At 40.9% G+C, this 21,604-nt stretch overlaps 2 protein-coding genes and 1 long non-coding RNA gene across 4 annotated transcripts; 2 read left to right on the forward strand and 1 right to left on the reverse strand.

Moving 5' to 3' along the window:
- The first annotated feature begins 1,326 nt into the window (after positions 1-1,326).
- LOC117545427 lies at positions 1,327-4,496 on the forward strand. The gene is made up of 7 exons (XM_034215201.1): positions 1,327-1,414; positions 2,566-2,628; positions 2,698-2,754; positions 2,862-2,940; positions 3,123-3,268; positions 3,342-3,580; positions 3,654-4,496. Exons 1-7 carry the CDS (start codon positions 1,390-1,392, stop codon positions 4,125-4,127), a joined length of 1,083 nt encoding a protein of 360 aa, XP_034071092.1. The 5' UTR covers positions 1,327-1,389; the 3' UTR covers positions 4,128-4,496.
- A 113-nt stretch (positions 4,497-4,609) lies between these two features.
- On the reverse strand, positions 4,610-6,462 carry LOC117545426 (putative nuclease HARBI1). Of its 2 annotated transcripts, none has more exons than XM_034215199.1 (3): positions 6,231-6,462; positions 5,626-5,725; positions 4,610-5,528 (listed from the first exon to the last, which is right to left on the reverse strand). In XM_034215199.1, the coding sequence occupies exons 1-3, from the start codon at positions 6,332-6,334 to the stop codon at positions 4,644-4,646; spliced, it is 1,089 nt and encodes a 362-aa protein (XP_034071090.1). In that variant the 5' UTR covers positions 6,335-6,462; the 3' UTR covers positions 4,610-4,643. The 2 variants fall into 2 exon arrangements, with proteins under 2 accessions (XP_034071090.1, XP_034071091.1); XM_034215200.1 differs by having other exon boundaries at positions 5,616-5,725.
- Positions 6,463-18,785: 12,323 nt separating this feature from the next.
- LOC117545428 lies at positions 18,786-19,873 on the forward strand. Its single transcript, XR_004568833.1, has 3 exons — positions 18,786-18,908; positions 19,263-19,354; positions 19,721-19,873. It is a non-coding gene; the product is annotated as an uncharacterized LOC117545428 (long non-coding RNA).
- Positions 19,874-21,604: the final 1,731 nt, after the last annotated feature.

Below are 21,604 nucleotides of genomic sequence, written 5' to 3' on the forward strand. Positions count from 1 at the left end.
TGCGTTGGGAAACAAGGAGAAGTTGAAGTCTGAGCTGACCACGCTCTACCGCCACAGTGAGCTTCACACTGGAAACACTGCCCTGTCTCTGTTGAAATCCATTCACGAGAACAACTTGGAGGAAACGTTTGCTGAGACTGTGATTTTGGTCAAAATAATAGTGACAACTCCGATGACGACATCCGAGTCAGAGAGGAACTTTTCCACCCTCAAAAGGATAAAGACTTTCACTCGCAACACCATGGGACAGCCGCGACTTAACGCATTGGCCATGCTTTCAATTGAAAGCCAGTTGATCCAGCAACTACAGGACTTCATCCCCAAAGTGATAGACACATTCTGTCAGAGGAAGGACCGCCGTGCCGCTTTTCTTTTCAAGTGAGCCTTCAGCTTTGGTAAGTTCATTTATGTCATATATTTTTTTGATCTTCTGTGTTTTGCCTCTGCTGGATCGATTGATATTGTGACCTCGATGATGAGTGTCTGTGTTTTCCTTATATTTACAGTCTATGGTGTTTTAATGCTAAAGCATTACGGTTGTTGTTATTGTTAAGAATTACTTTGTGATGGTGACCTTTACTCCATGTATGAAGGTGCATTACTATGACATCCCCACGCTGTGTACGTAAATGTATGCGCTCACAGTGTTGCTCCTGTGGTCTTCAGTATGTAATTTGACACTCCCCCTCTCTCTCTCCTCCCCCCCTCTCTCTGTCCCCCCTCTCTCTCTCCTCCCTCTCTCTCGCTCTCTCTCTCCCCCGACCTCTTTCTGCCCCCCCAGTTTAGTACACCTAGAAACGCCACTGTTTATATATCTTAGCATATTCATACACACTGTTCATACTGCTCACAGGCTGATATCTAGTGTATTCATACCCCACTGTTTATTCATCATTCAATTCATTCTATATGTTATTCTGTAGATTGTGTACATTACTTTCCACTTCACTGCTTGTTGCACCTGGTTAGAAGCTAAACTGCATTTCGTTGTCTCAGTACCTGTAATATGTGCAATAACAATAAAGTTTCTCTTTAAGTTAAACCAAATCATTAAAATAAAATCTATTGTAATGTAATGATTTGGTTTAACCTTATTTATTGAATACATCATTTAAAATGGCAAGATTAAATCAAATTACATCCATGTTGTACACATCATAAAGCTTAAAGTGGCAGCTAAAGAATTAACACAGCAGCAGGTCTGTTCAATTCATGCTCATTAAGCTTCATGTGTGCGGATCTGAAGGGACTGATCATTTGTAGCCTGTCCACCTATCAGTTTTGCAAACATTAAGAGGGAGGAGCATTTCTAATTATGGAACCCAGTCATGACTGAATTAACAAACCTATATAAAGCAATGGAGATCACCTTTGTCTACAGTGGGTAAAATGGAATTTGTGGTGCTTACACTGTGTGACGAACAGAGTTGGGTGTAACGCGCCACAAAGTAACACGTTACTGTAATAATATTACTTTTGTCGGTAACGGAGTAGTGTAACGCGTTACTTTTATAATTTAGTAATCACACTACAGTTACTAACATTGCCCCGACACGCGTTACTTCGTTACTTTTATAAAATAATCACACTCACTGACAGACTAGAGGGGTTTCCGCCGCAGGTTTATATACATGTAGGCCTATGTAATCTGCGCGACTTGCGAGACCACATCTCCACGTGCAGTGCTGCATAAACATGGATGAGTCATCTGTAAACTCCCTCAACGGGGCCGCTCGCTCTCTTTTGTTGATCGCCCTCTCACGGGTGAACAGTTCAATGTCCCGCTTCATTGTAGGAATTCTGCCATGTCTCTACCACTTTAGTTTGACCATCTCTGTTATCAATCAATCAATGTTTATTTATATAGCCCAATATCACAAATGTTACATTTGTCTCAGTGGACTTTACAGTTTGTACAAAATATCAGTATGACAATACGACACCCTCTGTCCTTAGACCCTCACATCGTACAAGGAAAAACTTCCGGAGAAAACCCACAGTTTAAAGGGAAAAATGGGAGAAACCTCAGGGAGAGCAACAGAGGAGGGATCCCTCTCCCAGGACGGACAGACGTGCAATAGATGCCGTGTGTGAATTGAAAAGATAATACATTTGCAACATAGGTAGGTACTAAGTTATGGAATACTAAATAAATAAGTAATTAGATACCTTACCGTTACTGCGCTCATAAAGAATGATAAGAATAATGCGTCTTGAACTGGTTTAATTCATTAGTGTCTTGACGTTTCACAGACTGTTAGCTTGTTGTGTGGCTGGTAGCCTATTTGAGAGCATATAAAAAGAAAGACTTGTGTTATGTCTTCCTTAATGCAATAGTAATTGGGGGTGCAAGAGGCAAAACTGTGGCGCGCACACTGTAGGTGCGCCGCAGTCTGTGTGATCTGCCTGTAGGGAGGGGCGGGCCGGCCCTGCGAGTAAAGTAACGAGTAAAGTAACGAGTTACTTTATGTAGAGAGTAACGAAGTAGTGTAATATATTACTTTTTTTAAAAGTAATATGTAATATGTAATATATTACTTTTTTTTAGTAACGACCCCATCTCTGGTGACGAACAGGGAGACATCACTGTAAGAGTCTCACAAGACATTTCCCAAAGACTACAAAATGGTGAGTAAACAACTAAATTGCATTCCAACAATCTGGATATGATTTTAAATGATGTAAATTATTTTTCAGATAACAGTTTAGCAGCTGCACTTATGCAGCAAGCAAGGGCTGCAACAAATGCACAAGGTAATCTATCATTTAAATCAAAAATGGTATTGTCTTTTAATGCAAATCAAACAAATGACATATTCATGTTTATTGTAAACAAATATTTAATTTTCTCTCAATCACAGTCCCTTTAGATCTGTCTTCAGATGCTAGGCCTGCTCCTGAAAGGCCTGCTCCTGATGAAAGACCTGCTCCTGACGAAAGGCCTGCTCCTGATGAAAGCAGGCCTTTGGGGGACCCTGATGTAAACAAGACGAAAGTCTTTCTCTGGTCTGCATCCCCTTAACAATTGTATGTTTTGAGCTGTACTGTACTGTACCCAATATACAAGCTGTTAATAAACTTTTCAATCAATCAATCAATCAAAGACCTGCTCCTGACGGAAGGCCTGCTCCTGATGAAAGACCTGCTCCTGACGAAAGGCCTGCTCCTGATGAAAGGCCTGCTCCTGTAAGGCCTGCTAGATCCCAAGCTGGCACTCCTCACCTGGCATCCCCCTCCAACCGGTCAGAACACCTTGAGGCAACACAAGGTACAGTAACTAAAATGAGGATCTAAACAGCAAATGCTATTTGTTTGAGTTACTAACACTTGTGTCTTAACAGATTTCACACACAACACCATACTGCTGCTTTTGGACCTGACAAAAACACACCAACAGGTGTACTATCACTCCAAACCCGGTTTTTACAAAATTCTACAACGGCAGTTCAGCAAGGAGGGATACAGTTTCTCCTCAGACAAAATCCGGAAAAAACTCAACAACCTTTTGACCACCTACAAAAGGGCCAAGGACCGTTGTACCTCAACAGGAGAGGGGAACATAACGTGGGAATATTATGGGGTAAGAAGTTTGTTCTTGCACATCTAGTTGGTAAAAGCAACATTTCCATTTGAACAATTCTGCAATTCCACAGATAATGGACAACCTGTTTGGGAGGTGCGGTGTTGGGAGCGCACCTCCAGGCACTGTTGTTTCCACCCCTCTATTACCCACTGCCTCACAACCATCCACCACACTGCCGTGTGCCTCTGAGGCCCAGCCTGGTCCCTCCATGACCCTGCCCACCACACTGCCGTGTGCCTCTGAGGGCCAGCCTGGTCCCTCCATGACCCTGCCCACCACTCAGCCGAGATCAATCCGGTCTCGAGTCTCCCATCCCTCCTTCTACGACCTGTATGAGGCCCACTCGGAGAGGAGGACCAGTGCACTGGAGACACTGGTGCGGCCAGAACAGGAGCGCCGGAGAAGGCTGAAGGAGAGAAATAGGAGGAGGTTTGAAGCTAAAATGTTGACTGCGATGGGAGAAGTTGTTTCCCAGTTAAAGTCCATTGGGAGCCAACAAGAGCGCATCATTGAGCTTTTGCAGGACAAGCCCAATATGCCATAATTTCCCCCGCACTGGGTATTCCCTGAATTAATTTGTTTATAAAGAACACCACCTCAGTTTGTTTATGGAAGTAATATTGTTTAGATTAGTTATTTATTTTCCTCGTTATGCAGTTGAGTTATTATTTCATCCCTGGCAATTGCCTTGTAATATTTGTATTGGTATACACTAAGTGTTCACAATGTTTATATGCAATTATTATTTATTTGCCAAGTACATGTGTACATATGTATATATAGTTATTTCATTTTCAAAGAAGATAGTCAACTGCTATTGACATGTGCAGAAAATGACCATATCTAGTTTTCATATATATGCATTTATTTTTTACTTGCCCAATCATTTTGGATGACATTACATGTTACTTGTTAGGCGCTTTAATCCAAAGCAACTTACATACTCAATACTGTGGGCATAAAAGGAAACGAAATGAAAAACAAATGTCTTCCACAAATAATATGACAGTGGTTATTTGTGGGGGGGGGGGGGGGGGGGGGGGGGGGGTGTGTGAGCTCTTTAAAAAAGGTCACAAATCTGATTTCTGTGCAACACTGCATCTTGGTTCTGGGGATGCGGTGCCCTGTTATCTGCTGCTTCAACCTGCTCATCAACTTCAATTGCTTCCCCTTCCTCCAAGCACATGTTGTGAAGTATGCAACAGGCAGTGACTGTTGTGCTAATGTTTGCAATGTTTTTCATGTACAAACATTTGAGCCTCCGGAACTTCGTTTTCAGTAGGCCAAAGGTATGCTCAATGACCACGCGTGCAACATTTAATTTTTGATTGAAACGACGCTGCCGAGCAGTTAAATGGCCATTGTCCCTGTATGGCCTCATAAGCTGAGGCAATAGTGGGTAGGCAGAGTCCCCAATGATGTGCATTCCCTCAGGCACCAGGGACTGGGGATCTTCATCAAGCAGCCTTCCAACAGCAGACAACCGGAATGCCCGTGCATCATGCCAGCTACCAGGGTGGCCCACATTAACATGACAGAATCTCCGTTTACTGTCACAGAACCCAGTAAGCACAACAGAATAAAACTGTTTTCTGTTGATGTATGCTACTGGGTTCTCACAGTGTGGTTTCACAATAGGAATGTGGCATCCATCTACCGCACAGACAGTGTTGGGAAATCCTGCTGCACGAAATCCTAACTCAGAATTATGTAGGGCTTGCCCTGTGGGCCAGGAAATGTGGTGAGACAAATATGTGGTGACAAGACTACAGAATTCATGGAGATGCAGGCAGACAGTGGATTTGGTGATATTGAAACGATCAGCAACCCCCCTATAGGACTCCTGGTTTGATAGAGTCCACAGACAGGCAAGAACACTGTTTTGAAGCGGCACTTTACTGTGCTGTCTGTTCCAGTAGAACGGGCCAATAGTCGTCATCACATCCTGTTTGGTAGAAAGGAATAAATGGCTTTTAATATCACCAGTCCAGATAATACATATTTGATGTTATTTATATATATATATATATACACACACATACTTCCACATGTCCCCTGGACAATCGGAAATGACTTTTGAAGTCTGAAGGACTGTACTGTGGGACCACTTCTTCCACAAATTGTTGGACCTTTGGAACGGATCTAAGGAAGGCAGACACAGGAGCAAATGATGACCATAAATCATTAGACCTATTCAACATTCTTTATATATATATAACTGCTGCTGCTGCTGTAGGCCTATATTATCTTCACTTGATTTCAGTTGTATTCTTGTTTATTTATTGTATCTTTGTACTACTATCTTGCTTGCTTTCTATATCTTTAGTAAAGTAGCTTTTATCTTATCCCATTGGACTAAAAAAGACTAATAGTGTCATAATTTTGCACAATTTGTGATCTTTAGAGTAAAGTAATCAGTCCGGATAATCGATCATACTTTTTAATTTAGACTGATGCAACAATATATTTTGTCTTTTTACTTGTGTATTGTATTGTGTATCTGTTTTTGTTACCTGCCTAGGTAGCCTACTACGGATGTAAATTAGCACGTTTGCTCAAACACATTTATACTTCTTGTATTTTATACTGATGTTCATTAACATGCTCTGTCCCTATCAAATTAAAAAATAAAAAGATACGTAATTACCTCCGCAGACGGTGTTCATCATGCCATTCTCCATACAATACATGTGGGATTTCTATTGCATCCACTTCATCTGCAACGAAAAACGCCAACGCAATTTCCGCCATTGCAAACCCAGCCAGTCAAGCCGACTCCGACTCCGAGCTGTCCGACTTAAGACGAGCTTTTTGACACCTCCCCCGGCTGCGATCGGCTACTCTCGTCTACTTTCGAGGCGAGCCGCAATGTGTCTCAAACAAGCCTCTTCTGTTACTGTCCTTTCTCTTAGAGGAAGTACAGAAACACGTAACTCTGGATTTGTTTTAATGTTTGAGGTGCAATAAACAACACAGCAGCTTTTTGGCATCTTAAAACTATTATTTTCTGCCTCGCTCATGAGAGTAACAGCTGGCGAAATTACAGCCTCGCCTACTGATTTCAAATGTGTGCTCTAAAATGATATTTATAAATGACTATTATCATTATTATAAGCAAGACAATACATGGAAATGATATGTAGAAAATAAACGTATTTAAGATACGTTCATAAGAAACGTAACGTGGGAGAAAATATGTTTCTAGAAGATATGTAGAAAATAAACGTATTTGAGATACGTTCATAACGAACGTAACGTGGGAGAAAATAAGTTTCTTGCTAAACGTAATTGAGAATGCAGTTTAGTTCTGTGGGAACGTAATTTTTAGGAGACAGGGTTGGATCCAGGTGGAGGGATTATATCTCTTCGCTGGCCTGGGAGCGCCTTGGGATCCCCCAGTCAGAGCTGGTTGATGTCGCCAGGGAAAAGAAAGTTTGGGGCTCTCTGCTGGAACTGCTACCCCCGCGACCCGACCACGGATAAGCGGGAGAAGATGGATGGATGGATGGATGGATGGATGGATGGGTTGGATCGTCACGTGGTTCAGAGAGACTCAGAAAGTTCCCGGAAGTTCGTGGCGGGCCATTTGAATCACGATTTGAATACATTAATAACAGGATAGAAATGCAATTTTTGGTAATTAGTGGTCAATAAAGGTTTGGATTTGCAATATGTATACAACATATCGATATGTGTATGTAGTTACATCAATGTGTTTTTGTTTTTATTAAGTAAAATGTGCTAATATTTGAGGATTAAGATAAAATAAGAAATACTTTATTGATACCAATTGGGGAAATGTTTACGCTGCAGCAGCAAAAGACAAGGCGTTGTACGTTAGACAGTTAAAAGACTAGAATTAAAGAATCGAAAATGTAAACATCTTAAATAGAAATAACATAGCATTACAAAAAGTAGAAAATATACATAGTGTGAACAGCTATCTTACCTGTTAACATATACATGTTAGGCTAGCGTTGCCTTGGTTACAGAGCCTGTTGCTGTTGTTTATTGCTTTGAATTCTTTAAAACAAATATTATCTTCTTAAACTTGTATGGTAGTCAGGAGCATCACATCCTAATGTGTATTGATATATTTAGAGGGAGGGAAAATTCAAAATTCAGATTAGAATAATTTCTACCATTTCTTTAATTCATGGTGGTTTCAGTAATCCCCTGGTAATTGAGGACAGAAGTAATCTAAAGTACTAATGTAATCTTTATGACTTTCAGAAAGGACAGGAGACCCACAGGTGCCTATCAATGATTGTCAACTGACAGCACAATGAGTCAAAGCACTAGCAGCAGCAGCATGATGATGATGTTAAATGTGTTGTTTTAGGAACATCCATGTAAATAAATGGAATTCAATAAACATTGAATAGCATGCATGCAGTTTGTCTGTGCCTTTTCCTCTGTGTTGTCCCCCCCCCCCCCCCCCCCCCCCCCATGGTTTGCTGTGCTGCCTGGGGATGCTCCAAGCGCTCAGAGAAAGGAGTATGAGTGTACGGCTTCCCCACTGACACAGAGAGGAGGAAAGAATGGCTGGCTCAAGTCAGCAGGAGCAATTTAACTATCACAAAAGACAACAACAGCAACAAAACATGTGAGGTAATCATAGTTTTCACAAAACAAAGACCACACCATTGGGAAGCTTAATGTCTGTGTAATCAAAATAAGGAACAGGGAGAGGCTTGCAAAACTCTGGGAGTTGAGACTCAGGCTCAGGGTGAGGGTCTCATTGCAGGTCTTCAGGCTCCATTGAATCCCCCTGGGGTTCTTGTGCTGAAAGAGGGAGACAGGAGAAAGGGTTAGATACATCTAGCAACCTATAGGATGGGAAATTGCTGACCTATTTGAAACTTACCTTGTGTTTTCACTCTCACTTAGGTCCCTCTCCCTTTGCCATCAATCCAACATCAGCTGAGCTGCAACATAATACAGACAGGTAATAATTAACAGAATCACAAGGACATAATATGGCTCTGCTAAAAACACTCACCCATAAGTTACGTTTTAGTTTACTGTTTGGAAGTCTCAAATATCCACTCTAAATCCATATCAATAGCGATGGATCACAACAATAGCTCTCTTCCTTATTATTGTGTAACGTTCGTTAACTATATTATACTAGCTTGAACTCTAAAATGGATATCCTCATTTCACCACCTCCACCCACTACAATCACACGCCCCAATGTTATATTTAACTAATATGTAACTTCCTTCACCACCCCGGATAAAAGCATGTTTAGCCCCTTTTCTCTAATTCCACAACGTTGGATGAAATAACATTAAGAGAACGGATGAACGGCTGTTCATGGTTAACGTGTGTTGCTAACTTTATCCGGTATCCTAGCCTAATCTGTTTAGTTGTCCGGTTGAAAATTAACGCAAGCTCTATGCCCATTGTAGAACAGGAAACAGAAGTTGGTCCAGGTTCTGGTCGACCCAAAATTGTGATAGAGAGAGAAACATGTTTTGTCATTCTGCCACCTCTAATGCTTACAGCAAGTAATCAATACCTCAGAAGGGTTCATGTACATGTAGGCTACGTTTTGTTAGCGGTTTGCTTAAACTACCCCTATAGCTATGTTGCCAGCTAGCAAACTCAGGCATTGCAAACAATAACGTGATATCAGAAAACTAGAAATGTATAACTCACCTGATACTGTGGCGTGCTATTCTCTTCATCCGAGTCTGTCATGTCCTGTAAATGTCAACGATAGATGTGTAATAAGAACGTCAACAGCCTGATGGCAACCGAAAATCCCTCTCTCATCTCAGATAGAAGATATGATTGGAGACGACCAGCCAATCAGAATTTACCTTCTCGAGTTCTCCGATTGGTTGGTTTTGTGGCACATTTGTAACGCTGTGACAACTTGAGCGAGCGCAGGCAAAGCTGAGCGCGCACAGGCTGGAGAGGTCGAGCGAGCGAGGGAGAGAGAGCGCGTGCAGCGGTCTGCTTGCGCACGGAGCAGGAGTTTTATGTGCTCAAAAATGTTCAAGTGCGCGCTCAATCGCATTTTCTATGCTCAACATGTTTCATTGCGTGCTCAGGATAGAGGCACAAATATAACGCCATACAGCAGTCCCTTCAGACAGACAGGTAGCAGCACCTCCCACTTTACTGTCCCATGTTATGCCGGGTTTTCTTGGCTTATTTTGAAGGTGAGTGGTGATGAACAAATTACTAAACTGCCAGTGCCTCAAGTTTACAGCTAATTAGCTAAAAGACAATAACAAATATAGTTAACTAAGGTCGGCTACTAGCTAATGGATAAGTTAGCTCAAGGTTTAGCTAAGGCAATTTATCATGGCATACAGGCTAATGTACTGTACTTAAGGGGAGAAACTTAAAGTGAATACAGTAAAATGTGTATCTAATAACGTCATCACAATCGCCACAATGCAAATTAGGCGTTAACTAGGCTTAATTAAAATGTGCTAATTTGCATGCAGTTACCAAGGCATTGCAGGTGAAACGAATAAAACAAAAAAACACATCACCTCACAACTTCCCCAGATAGTTACTTACTTCAAGTCAGTATTTCCCCCTGAAATGGATATGTTTAAATGCAGATTAGCTTTAAATCTATAGATGAATTCAGACATGCACACAGCAAAAACCACAGTGTACATTGTACTCTATAAGAGTACATTTAACAACAGTCTCGGGGTGTATATAGGTCCAAGAATTTGGTGTTCTCTGAACACTGTCAAAAGAGTAAAATATAAACTCCAAATAAAGAGTAAGATTTGAACACTTTGGGAGTCAAAATAGACACTATAACTGGTACTTTTTTGACACTGTTTGAGTGCTTTCCAACACGTGCAGTGTAAACCTAGAACCCTCAGAGAGTTAAAAATGTACTCTTAGTCAGTCTTTTAGTGTCACTGTGCAGAGCTGATTATTCAACACTTTGAGAGAGAAAATGTACTCCATGGTCATTTTTCACACTGTTTCACTGCTGTTTAGCTGGTGTACACCAAACAAACAATTTTGGGGTGAATCATTAACACTTCGGGAAATAAAGTACACATCAGATTCTTGAAAACATGCATTAATTTAATTTTTTTTGATTTTGATGTGTTTTAAATATAACATCTAATCAGTAGCAACATCAAACAACCCACAAAATACATTGGTCATAGGTGGAGATGTGTGTACATTTGCTCATTAGGCCTCTTTAGCCTGGGGAAACACTTTAGAGATCATCATTCCAAAATCCTGTTACAACAAATGGACAACGTGGAATACCATACACTAGTGCTATTGTGCAAAGTAAACTGACAAAAATAGTGTTTTGAAAAACTAACAATCACCGAGCAGGATGACCAACATCTAAAAGTGTACATGGCAACCACTTTACATCAATGTTGTAGATGGTGGTCTGCAAAAATGTGTACATGCCATTTAAGGCCTGGTCATAGGAGATCCCAAACACATAATGTGCTTTAAAAAGTTCATCAAAACTGACAGGGACGACTTGGCCTTGCAGGGAAGGAGCTCACCATCCAACGCAATGTAGTACTCATTGCTGTTTCTTGTGGTCCCAACTGCTAGGATGTAGGGTTGCCTCCACTGGACCAGAGTACTCCTGAAGGCTGGAGATGACTGTAAGATAACAATAAACACAAATATAAGTACACTGTACATCATATTTTGATGGATGGGTCAGACACTGACAAAAACCTTTGATAGCAAATCAGATCAGCTCGGCCATTAGTCAAATGCAACATACACATTAATGCAGCAGTAATATAAAACCTAAAAGCATCCCAAAAATAGTAAAGCACTGACAGGGACAATTTCACTGCACAATGAGTGCTTTTACTTATACTTAAAGTACATTTTGCTGATTATACTTGCATACTTTTATTTAAGTCAGGTTTTAAGTGCAGGCCTTTACTTATAGTATATTCACAGGGTGGTATTTGTACTTTTACTTAATTGAAATCATATGAAACTTCCTCCACAACTGGAATTGGTCTATTGCACATGTACAGTACCAAATGTAGTGTGAAGTTAGACTTAACTGTTAACAGCATTATATCAGGCGGGAGGCGAGAGCTTCGAAATCATTCATTCTACACGAGTAACGTAAATTGGCGGTAGCTAAGCTAACAGCTGCTAACGTTAACGGTCTCATTATTTCAAATGGTGCCTGCAGACTAGAGTTGATTATGGATTAAAAAAACATGTATTCAAGGCCGCTGCGGCACTTCCGTAACGTTACCCCCTTGTCGAATGATTGGAACGAGGAGCGGTTTTCCCCCTGAGTCAGTATGAATGAAGCCTAACAATGAACACGGGAGCGGCAGCTAAAATAGCAAACAAATACATCTTTCGTTGTCAGAATAACGTTAATCTGATTGACTACGGCTAACGTTACCACTACAATAACGTCACAAATATTCTACTTCCTAACGTTATCGTTTTTAGTTGTTTAGTTATACAAATTAAAACAAGAAGACAAATATGAATATTCAGAATTATTCACTTGGTGTCTACTCAGTGGCATTTCTATATGTGCAAAAGTGGTGGGGCACAAAAAACTTAGATGTCTATTAGGGGTGTAACGGTTCACAAACATTTCGGTTCGGTACGTACCTCGGTTTTTTGGTCACGGTTCGGTTCGGTACGTTTTCGGTACAGCAGAATTTTTTTTCACAGAACAAAACATATATATATATATATTTTTTATTATTATTAAACCGTGAATAATGTATTCACTCAAATAAATACAAAATATAATAAAATAAACATTAAGGTGCAGCATTTCGATGAACTGAAATAATCTGTATTTGAACTTTACTGTAGGCTACTAGTACTCACAAAACATAAACTATTAGTTTTGGGTTTTTAATTATTATTAAACTGTGAATATTCACTCAAATAAATACAAAATATAATAAAATAAACATTAAGGTGCAGCTTTTCGATGAACTGAAATAATCTGTATTTGAACTGTACTGTACTAGTACCTAAGCAGCCAGTTTGACATTATGACTTGCTTGTCATTGTATTTTCATGTTTTTTTAAAGAAAAATTAACTTGTCCACATTGCTTGCCGAAAGGGCAGATCTGCTGGCACTAACAATGTCTCCTGCTGTGGAGAACACCCTCTCGCTAGGGACAGAGGTAGCAGATACAGCCAGGTAGCGCTTTGCTAACATGGCAACATAAGGATATTTGGCGTTTGTAATAGCTTTGGCTCGGTCTGATCTTTTTGCGAGTGGTGGAGGCTTAAATGCTAGCGGGAGTTGGATTTGCACTTCAGTCTTTTTTCTTTTGGTACCGGTGATATTCACGTTCGGGTGATGCCTTTTCAAGAGTGTGCAAGTTTGATGTATTGCCAGCCGCGTAACCAATTTTAGTTGAACAATGCCGACAAACAGCTTTGGTTCGGTCCACCTGTCTTTGTCCTTCATCCTTGTACGTAACTGCGAAACCAAAATGTTCCCAAACCGGAGACTTCAATGATGCTGGAGGATTTTCAAGCTCAACTTTATCTGCGTTCGCCATTAATTTTCGACAGTTCCTCAAATTACTGACTACATTTGAACGCATCCCTCTGACCAGCTCTCATAGTATGCCTCTCATCCAATGAAATGACTTGCTCGCTCTATGACGCGTTGAACCCAATGTGACCAAATTACTCTGAATGCTGCGACGCAGCACCTGAGATTACTTCCAAAAAGTTGTTCACGTTCTCAATTTTTTACGTTTAACGTTATATTCGTTCGGTACACTTCGGTACACACCTGTACCGAACCGAAGGGCCCGTACCGAATAATTTCGGTACGGGTACGTGTACCGTTACACCCCTAATGTCTATATATAAGCTTCTGCAGTGAGGTTCATGGGTGGCGAGGCACTGGCACTGACTCTTCAGGTTTACTAATATTATATTTTGACCTAAATCAAAATATAATATTATTTTCAAAAGCTTTTTTTGTCTGATGCTTCAATTAATTTTAACAGACAGTTCAACAGAAGGATACCCAAAAAATGTAATTTTATCATTTCAATATTGAATTGTTCTTTCTTAGTAAGATCCCATTTTCAATAAAATGGTGGTCTTACCTTGACTTGAAGATGAAGTCCATTTGCCTATCCTTCTGGACAAAAATCTCTATTACTTTTTTGTAAAAGTCCTCCCTATCTTCTTGTAGTTTCAAAAGTCTATCATAAATCTAATCGATAGATTTATGATTCGAAAATGATAAAAGTAGGATATTATCTGGCTGAACAAAACGTGCATTTATCTAACAGGTACGTTTCCCACAGATCTTATTTTGAGCTATTTTCTAAAATTCTATGGAGAAATCTCATTGCTTTTTTGTGGAGGGAAGCAATGCACAGCTTACTTCCTGGTTTTAGGACGCGTCTCTCTCCTCCTCTTCACACACACCACACTTTTCGCGGCACACGTACTTACAGCCAATCAGCTCTGAATGATGTGAGATGACGTATGGTGGGGATGGCAGCACTATGCCCCTATGGTCATTATTTTTTGCCACACACATTAAATAGGAAAATACTCTGAGCATGCGCAGTGTAGTTTTTACAGTCACCGTTCACTTAGACAGTGAGGGGCAGGATCGGGTTTTGTCCCACATGGCTCTAAACAGCTCAATAGGCACACACTGTAGACACTAATTAGAAGAACACATACTAAAACAGCAATGTACAGATGAATCAGATGATTAAACATGATCTTAACATATATTTAAATTTATTTTTTGCATTTTGTTGTAATCATTATTTTAATACTTTCTGCTGACACTAGGTGGAGCACCTGCCCCTAATGACCAGTCGCCACTGTGTCTACTTACCTAACGTTACAGTCCTGCGGAGAAATGTTGCTGTGTTCGATCCATGGATGTATAAATCTTGCATCAATCTGTAACGGTCACGGTCGCGCTTTTCCTGGAGAATATTTTCAAAAAGCCGAGGGTCACGAGGCTGCATTAAACCAATGGGAGGCGCGGCCTATCTGATGACGAATCGAAACCTAAGATCGATGCGGACCAGACAGACTCAATGCAAAGATATACTCTGAGGGAGTCCATCACCCCAGAATAAACACTACACAAGTCAACACCAACACCACGAAACAACACCAAAGAGAGGTTCTGGTGCACTCTGAGAAGTGTACTTTATGTCCATTCTACTCCAAAGTGTAAACATTTCTACTCTGGTCATCAGTACTCTGGGATTTTAACACTTTGGTATTTGCTGTGTATATTTAACTTTTTGTTTTAAAACCTTTTTTTATAAATGATTATGGGAAGTGCCCTTTTTCTCACTTGAGCACCTGCCCCCAAAATGTCTGTGCACGTCCCTGCTTGTGTGCACACTTTCTCACAGGAAACTCATGTTTGCAGAACTTGATTCAGTTGATTGTGCAATTTTTTTAAAGAATGATACATTTTAACTAGTGCTGTCAAAATTATCGCGTTAACGACGGTAATTAATTTTTTGAATTAGTTGCGTTAAAATATTTAACGCATTTAACGCATGTGCAGAATGGCCCGCCCCATACGTGCCACCAGTGGCAGCGCCAGGGTATGGCTGGGGTAGGCTACACCCATACCAAGAAATAGTTTAGCCCCACCATGAAAAATGATGTTAAAGTAAGCAAAATATAGTCTGCCAACTCGCGCGGAGTAAATTGCACAGACAGCAGTTAGTAAGATTGATTTCAGTAGCCACGGTTTTGAAAACTTTTGTCACGTAGTGATCGTCTTCTCAATAGAACATCTTTGATAACGGCGTGGTGTTGTTGCAGGAAGTCCCGACGGAGAATACATTTGCTGTAGTAGGCCTACAGGGGTGCACATAACTGGTACGCAGGTTATGTGAGTAATCTGAAATGCGTACCGTCACTTGTGTCACAAAGCGCATTTGCGTACCGACGTACTTGTGAAGATCACCAGACGACAGAGTCGGTCTCCGTGTGCACAGACAGGGCTGCTGTTAACGTCGGTCTGTACAACGGACCTATCGCTAAGCCACGCCCCCTTTGAAAACTCGGACAAACAAAGCCGACCGTGAATGACTCTTGACAATGGCCGCTGGGGGAGTTCAAGTTAAAATAACATTAAAATAGAAGCAAGAGCTAATAAAAGCAACAGCAGATGAAAGTTAACAGTTAAAAGCAAGAGTAAAAAGGTAGCCATGTATTTCTTTATATAAAATATCTAATCTTGTTGCCTGTCGTGTGTAGTGGTGACTGTTGTGTAACCATTGAAATGATAATATGATGTTGAATGTTAGCAGTGGTGGTCACTACATTAAATCTATAACTATAACTGTCCTTGTTGGTCATCATTTTCACTGTTATGCACCTGGCTGACTGTAGCGTTACCTTCTTTTGGGTGAGGGTCTGTGTCTTTTCGGAGCAGCACACACGAGAGCCCGGATGGGATCTGATATTCCAGAGTTGGCTTCCCATCTCTGAAGTGCTTTGAGGTGAAAAGACAGTTAGCTAAAGTTAGCTAAAAACACCAGCTAACTAGCGAGGACGAAAAGTCAGACAGCAAACGTTGATGTTGATAACACTGTAGCTAGTTAGCTGGCTAACAAGTTGGCAGCTAACGTTAGCTAGCTGGGCTGGATATACGCTAGCTAGTTGGCAGTCAAAGTCAATCGTTAGCAAACTAATAGTTTGGTCTACGTTTCTAATACATACCGTCAAATATGATGTCTTTATGAATTGACCTTACCTTTGAGCAAACATAAGTGTCCTTGATAATTGTCTTCACATTCAGTTGTGTATGTGGTTGACGACACAGCATAATCCACCGCTTGCATTTCTCGAGTTTTCTTTTGGGCTTCGGAAAAGGTACGAAATATACTCCTCCATCCAGTCTTTCAGGGTACCTGGTGTCCGAAATTACAGGTACCCCACGCACAGCGTTTCACCATCAGATATTAGCTAGATAATAAACATAGAAACTGAACTCTTCACAGTGGTTTCGATCACAGACGTCTGGTTTTGGTTTGGCTTTTCTGGTGATGTCCGAGTTTTCTGTCAGGAGGGATTTTCGCTGTGATATGATAGAACAAATTCTATTTGGGGCGTGGTTTAGCGATAGGTCTATTGTGCCAAAACTACGCCAACCGACTGCGGAGGGAGACTCCCCCCCCTTCACTGGAGAACTGCGCTAAAACAGCTGATCACAACGTTCACACTGTGGTCACGAAGTACTCCACTAGCCGCCGTTCCCCCCGACCCCCCCCTGTTGATAGAAATCAACACGTAATGAATTAAGACCCCACTGTTTGATGATTGATAGGTGTGTGGGCTGTCTTTCATTTTGACACGCAGAAAAATGTTATAATAAACATAGATACTGTAGGCAGTGGCGGCGCCAGAGATTTTCTCTAGGGGGTGCTGTGGGGTAGCTTGACGTTTCATAGAGGGTGCTCAAACATTTAGGGTTTCCCATTAATGCACCAGCGCTACAGTTGAATTTTCTACTGCAACACTCCCCACGCACACACACACAGTGCACCCGCGACTGTTACAATGAAGGCTCGATAATCAGCTCACGGCATATAGGCAGGGGTAAAGTGCTATTTTTACAAGTGGGGAGCGGACCTCACCTCCTCTAGGGGGGTCCGGGGGCTAGCTCCCCCGGGAAGATTTGTTGTTACATATTTAAGTTAAAAGCATCAATCTGGTGCACTTTGAGAGCAACATTAAGAGATCTATGGATACATCTCAACACCCATACGAAACAGAACTGTCAACAGATTTTCTATTTCTTTATAGATATTTTACAAATCACTCCCCTTTTAAAACAAACCGTTTGAGACCCACTGAGATAACTAGACTAAAGTTAACTATCTAAACACTGAGAGAGTCCTTTACTTCACCTGAGTTGAGGTTACCTGAGACTCTCCGTCTGACAGGAGAGAGTTCTCCCTCCACCTTGTTGTTGAAAAAGCTCCTTATATCCATTAGCTTGGCTAGCTAGCACCAGATGCTAACCACAACGATCTCCGGTAGATACCCACTGCTGCGCGAAGCGAGCTCTCTCGCTCGCTCGCGCACGCACGCACACAAAATTGCTCGTGCCACACACACACACACACACACACACACACACAACACACACACACACACACACACCACACACACAACACACACACACACACACACCAACCACCACACACACACACACACACACACACACACACACACACACACACCACACACACACACACACACACAGAGCAGGGCTTGAACTGAACCACAGAGACCCAGAAGTAAGCTACTTGTACTCACGAGGCCTATTATGTGCAGAATCCCTCTCGCTTTCAGTTGGTTTTGATTGAGTGTCCACACGTGGTCGTTTAAGGACTAAAAAACGATCAATTTTTCACTTTGCTGTTAGCAAATCATTGGCGCTCTAGCTAACAGGAAGTCAATCAAGTGTCACAAAGTAATGTAGCCTATGGGTAGGTCAAAAATCGAATGGGTGCTGACCATTGGCCTAATCATATCACCTGTGTTGGCTTTATGTTTTTGGTCAAAAATGTGTTTGTTTCACATATGCATTGATGTAATCAATAATATTTCTAATTTAATTTAATAATAATAATAATTTTCGAAAAAAAAAAAAAAAACACATATTTCTTGGGGGTGCTTAGGGGGTGCTTTGGCAATCCTGGGGGGTGCTTCAGCACCCCCTAGCTCCCCCCTGGCGCCGCCCCTGATCTTATGGCACATGTATAAAATAAGTGCATTCACTCTTGTTCACAGTTAGTGAGATGAATGGCACTGCATGGAGTCCACCATAGAGGTATTGGGTTATTTTATTTGGGGTTAAGTACATTGTCAGAATAAGTGAGAAATGGATTTAACTTCTGTTAGACAGCTATCATACTGAATAAATATTTACTGTGAATGTGTGCAAAAATGTATGGCATATAAATTAATTTCTCACTTATTCTGACAATGTACTTAACCCCAAATAAAATAACCCAATAAAAAGAGTTGTTAAATAATAGTGAAGTCACGTTGTAATAACAATAACTCATCTCTCTCGTGTTTTCCTTTTGAGCTTTGCCAAAAGCCACTGTGTCAATGTTGTCCTACTTGGGATGCCGTCCGGCGTTGTCCAATATGGCGGACCATCTCGCACATGCGCACTGCAGATCGGGCAGAGCTGCAGATCGGGTAGTGACAGGCATAGATATATATAAACACTAGATGGCTCATGGGAGATTTTCCAGCGTAGCTGACCGGCCGCCATCTTGCTACAGTTAACAGTTACTCTGATTCGCGTTATGTAGCTGTTGTAAGGTGAGTGATCTGCACAAAAATACTCTTAACTCGCTGAAATCTTGACTGATTTACAAACGGTTTGGTTTATTATAAACATTATTAGCATGGCTATGATACAGGATGCTTGGACATGTTGAAATTGCAGCTTTTCTTTGTGTATGTGGTTGTATTTATTAGCTGGCTAATAACAAGAGGCTGTGAGTGAGACCTAGTATTACAAAGTTGACCCAGCAACTTTACACCAGTGGGAGAGGCAGAACTGCTCTTTCTTTTCAACATAACTTAAGTTACACATGATTTCTTCCAAGTGGTTTGGCTTGTTAAAAACATCTTGCATTATGATACAGGAATTTGCTGGCTTTGTGTTTACAGAAGTACCTGACTATGCCGGACTTTTGTGCAGCCTACGGATGCTCTAATCACCGCAGTCTGCAAACAAGAACCCGTGGGATCACCTTTCACGTGTAAGATATGACAATATTATGACTACAATTAGGATAATCGTTAATTACTTAGTGGACATTACAAGTCCTGCTACACAGGATCAGTGGGGCTATGTGAGATAATAGTATTGCAAGATTGTTGTTGACCCATTCTCTTTAGAATATGTTGTTACCATTTCTTTACACAATTATTTAATGTTTCTTTTGGACACCTTTTTTATTACTCTTAGTGTGGTTGTCTTATTCTTAAAGTAGGCTATACATACATACCAAAAATATGATAATTTCGGTGTGTATTTTTGTCCTTACCCTTAATGTTAAAGGAAAGAAGGGAGGAAAATGTTGACAATAATTTATATATCTGGCTACCTTTCTCATGTTTTTAAGGTTTCCCAAAACCGAAGAGAGGAGGAGGCAGTGGGAACTCGCCCTAAGAAGGGACGGTTTTGTTTCCTGTGACAGGACAGTAACAGTTTGACCCGTTGTTGGGCCAATCTGTTTTGTGCATATCATTTTACTTACTTGCAGTTACAAATAAACTGCTGGTAACACATACCAATTCTACTCTGGTCGTGTCGTTTCCCTTTGTACCCCTCGCCAAGAGGGAACGTAACAACATGTGTTACGTCCCGTAGTGGGTGCTTGTGTGTCTCCCTCTCTTTCCCCCTGATGTTTCTTCTTCTTCTTTGTTTAATGGCGAATCGCATGGGCCTCGCCTGGGGTAGGCATCCGGGGCTAAAGCCCCGGATGTTTTTTCTTTAGCCCCGGACAAATTCTCCCTCAATAATATAATACATTAACCGTACTTTACCTAGAGGACGGCAGGATTGTAATTTCCCGTGTTCAGTGAATGCAACAGAGGCAAGACACCACCAGACCAATCAGAGAGTTGCATGGAAATAAACTTGTTTTATTGGCTGACAGTGACAGGTACGTACCTCTCCTCTGTGACAGTGTTTAAACTTTCAGCCGCGGACGCGGAGTTTCTGAAGATGGACATTAGACATTTTTTTAATAAAAAAGACGGCAATTCTCAAATGGTGGCTCACACAACAACCCCAGAGCCACCACCTGAGCCAGGTGAACAAGGTATGTACATGTCAGTAAACTTACAAGTTATGTCAACATGTAAGCAAAGCATAAATTATAGCCACGTTGACGTTACTTTGAATCGCGCGGGTAAGCTAAACCGTTAGCAAGTAGCTATAGCTAGCCAGATATATTAAATAAACACTTTGTCATACAATCTAAATGTTGTGTTTTTTAGCGTTACCTGGTGATTTCAAAGAAAGCTCTCTGGGAAATGTTGACTTACTGTCAGTGTTCGACATGAAGCTAGAAGCTACCTTACAGTACACAGTTGATCCGGAGTCCTGTCAGTTAAAGTGTTTCATAGTTAGCTTAGCTAAGCATCAACCTAGCACTGAAATATATGGATATTATGTGACAGTCTTTCTGAGAAAAAGTCAACTGAAATGGTGGCATAGTTGCCACTGCTTTACGTCGACAGCATGTTTGAACGTATTTGCAGCAGTAAATGTGGTGTTTGGCCACTGACGTTGCCATAACAACACCTGCATTTAAATGTGCAACCTCTTTTGTGACAGATTTTTGCAAGAAATTATAATTCTTCTGATTGATATTTCCTATTGACAGCTAGTTTCTATGTGAACATTATGAGATGGACAGCCAGCTAACAAGCTTTTTATACAAATATTTCAGATCAAAGCTAATCCAGTGGGGCTCCTGAAAGGGGGAAGGGACACTATGCTCCCAAATATTAAGCCTTGACCCCCATCTTAAAATTGATATGATCCAAAAATATCTGCATTGTCGGAGGCCTTTTTTCCTCATTATCATGTCAAATTGTACAGCTTTCCTTAGTGTTGAATGCAGAAAGATGACTATATTAGAGTATTAAGTGAAAATGACTATATTAAAGTGTTAAGTGAATATATTAAGTGAATTACTCAAACTGCATTTGTATAGGAATGATTCTGTCCTATTGGCAGATAACTACTCTTAACACTGATATCTAACAAGAGGTTTCCAATGTAAATTTAACTATTTTCAATTGGTTAGTATTACATTTTGTGACAGTGTGGTGACACTCATTTTAATGAAGACACATGTGTGTATCTTGAAATTCATTTATTTGACAGAGCTGGAAACTGATTGACTTACATACTTGTTTGTGTTTACCCACAGTCATCACAGATGAGCCAAACAGAGTAGAGGATGAAGAAAGGAGAACAGGAGAAAGGGACACAC

The sequence above is a fragment of the Gymnodraco acuticeps genome, unplaced genomic scaffold (genome assembly GCF_902827175.1).
Source record: "Gymnodraco acuticeps unplaced genomic scaffold, fGymAcu1.1, whole genome shotgun sequence".
NCBI lineage: Eukaryota > Metazoa > Chordata > Actinopteri > Perciformes > Bathydraconidae > Gymnodraco > Gymnodraco acuticeps.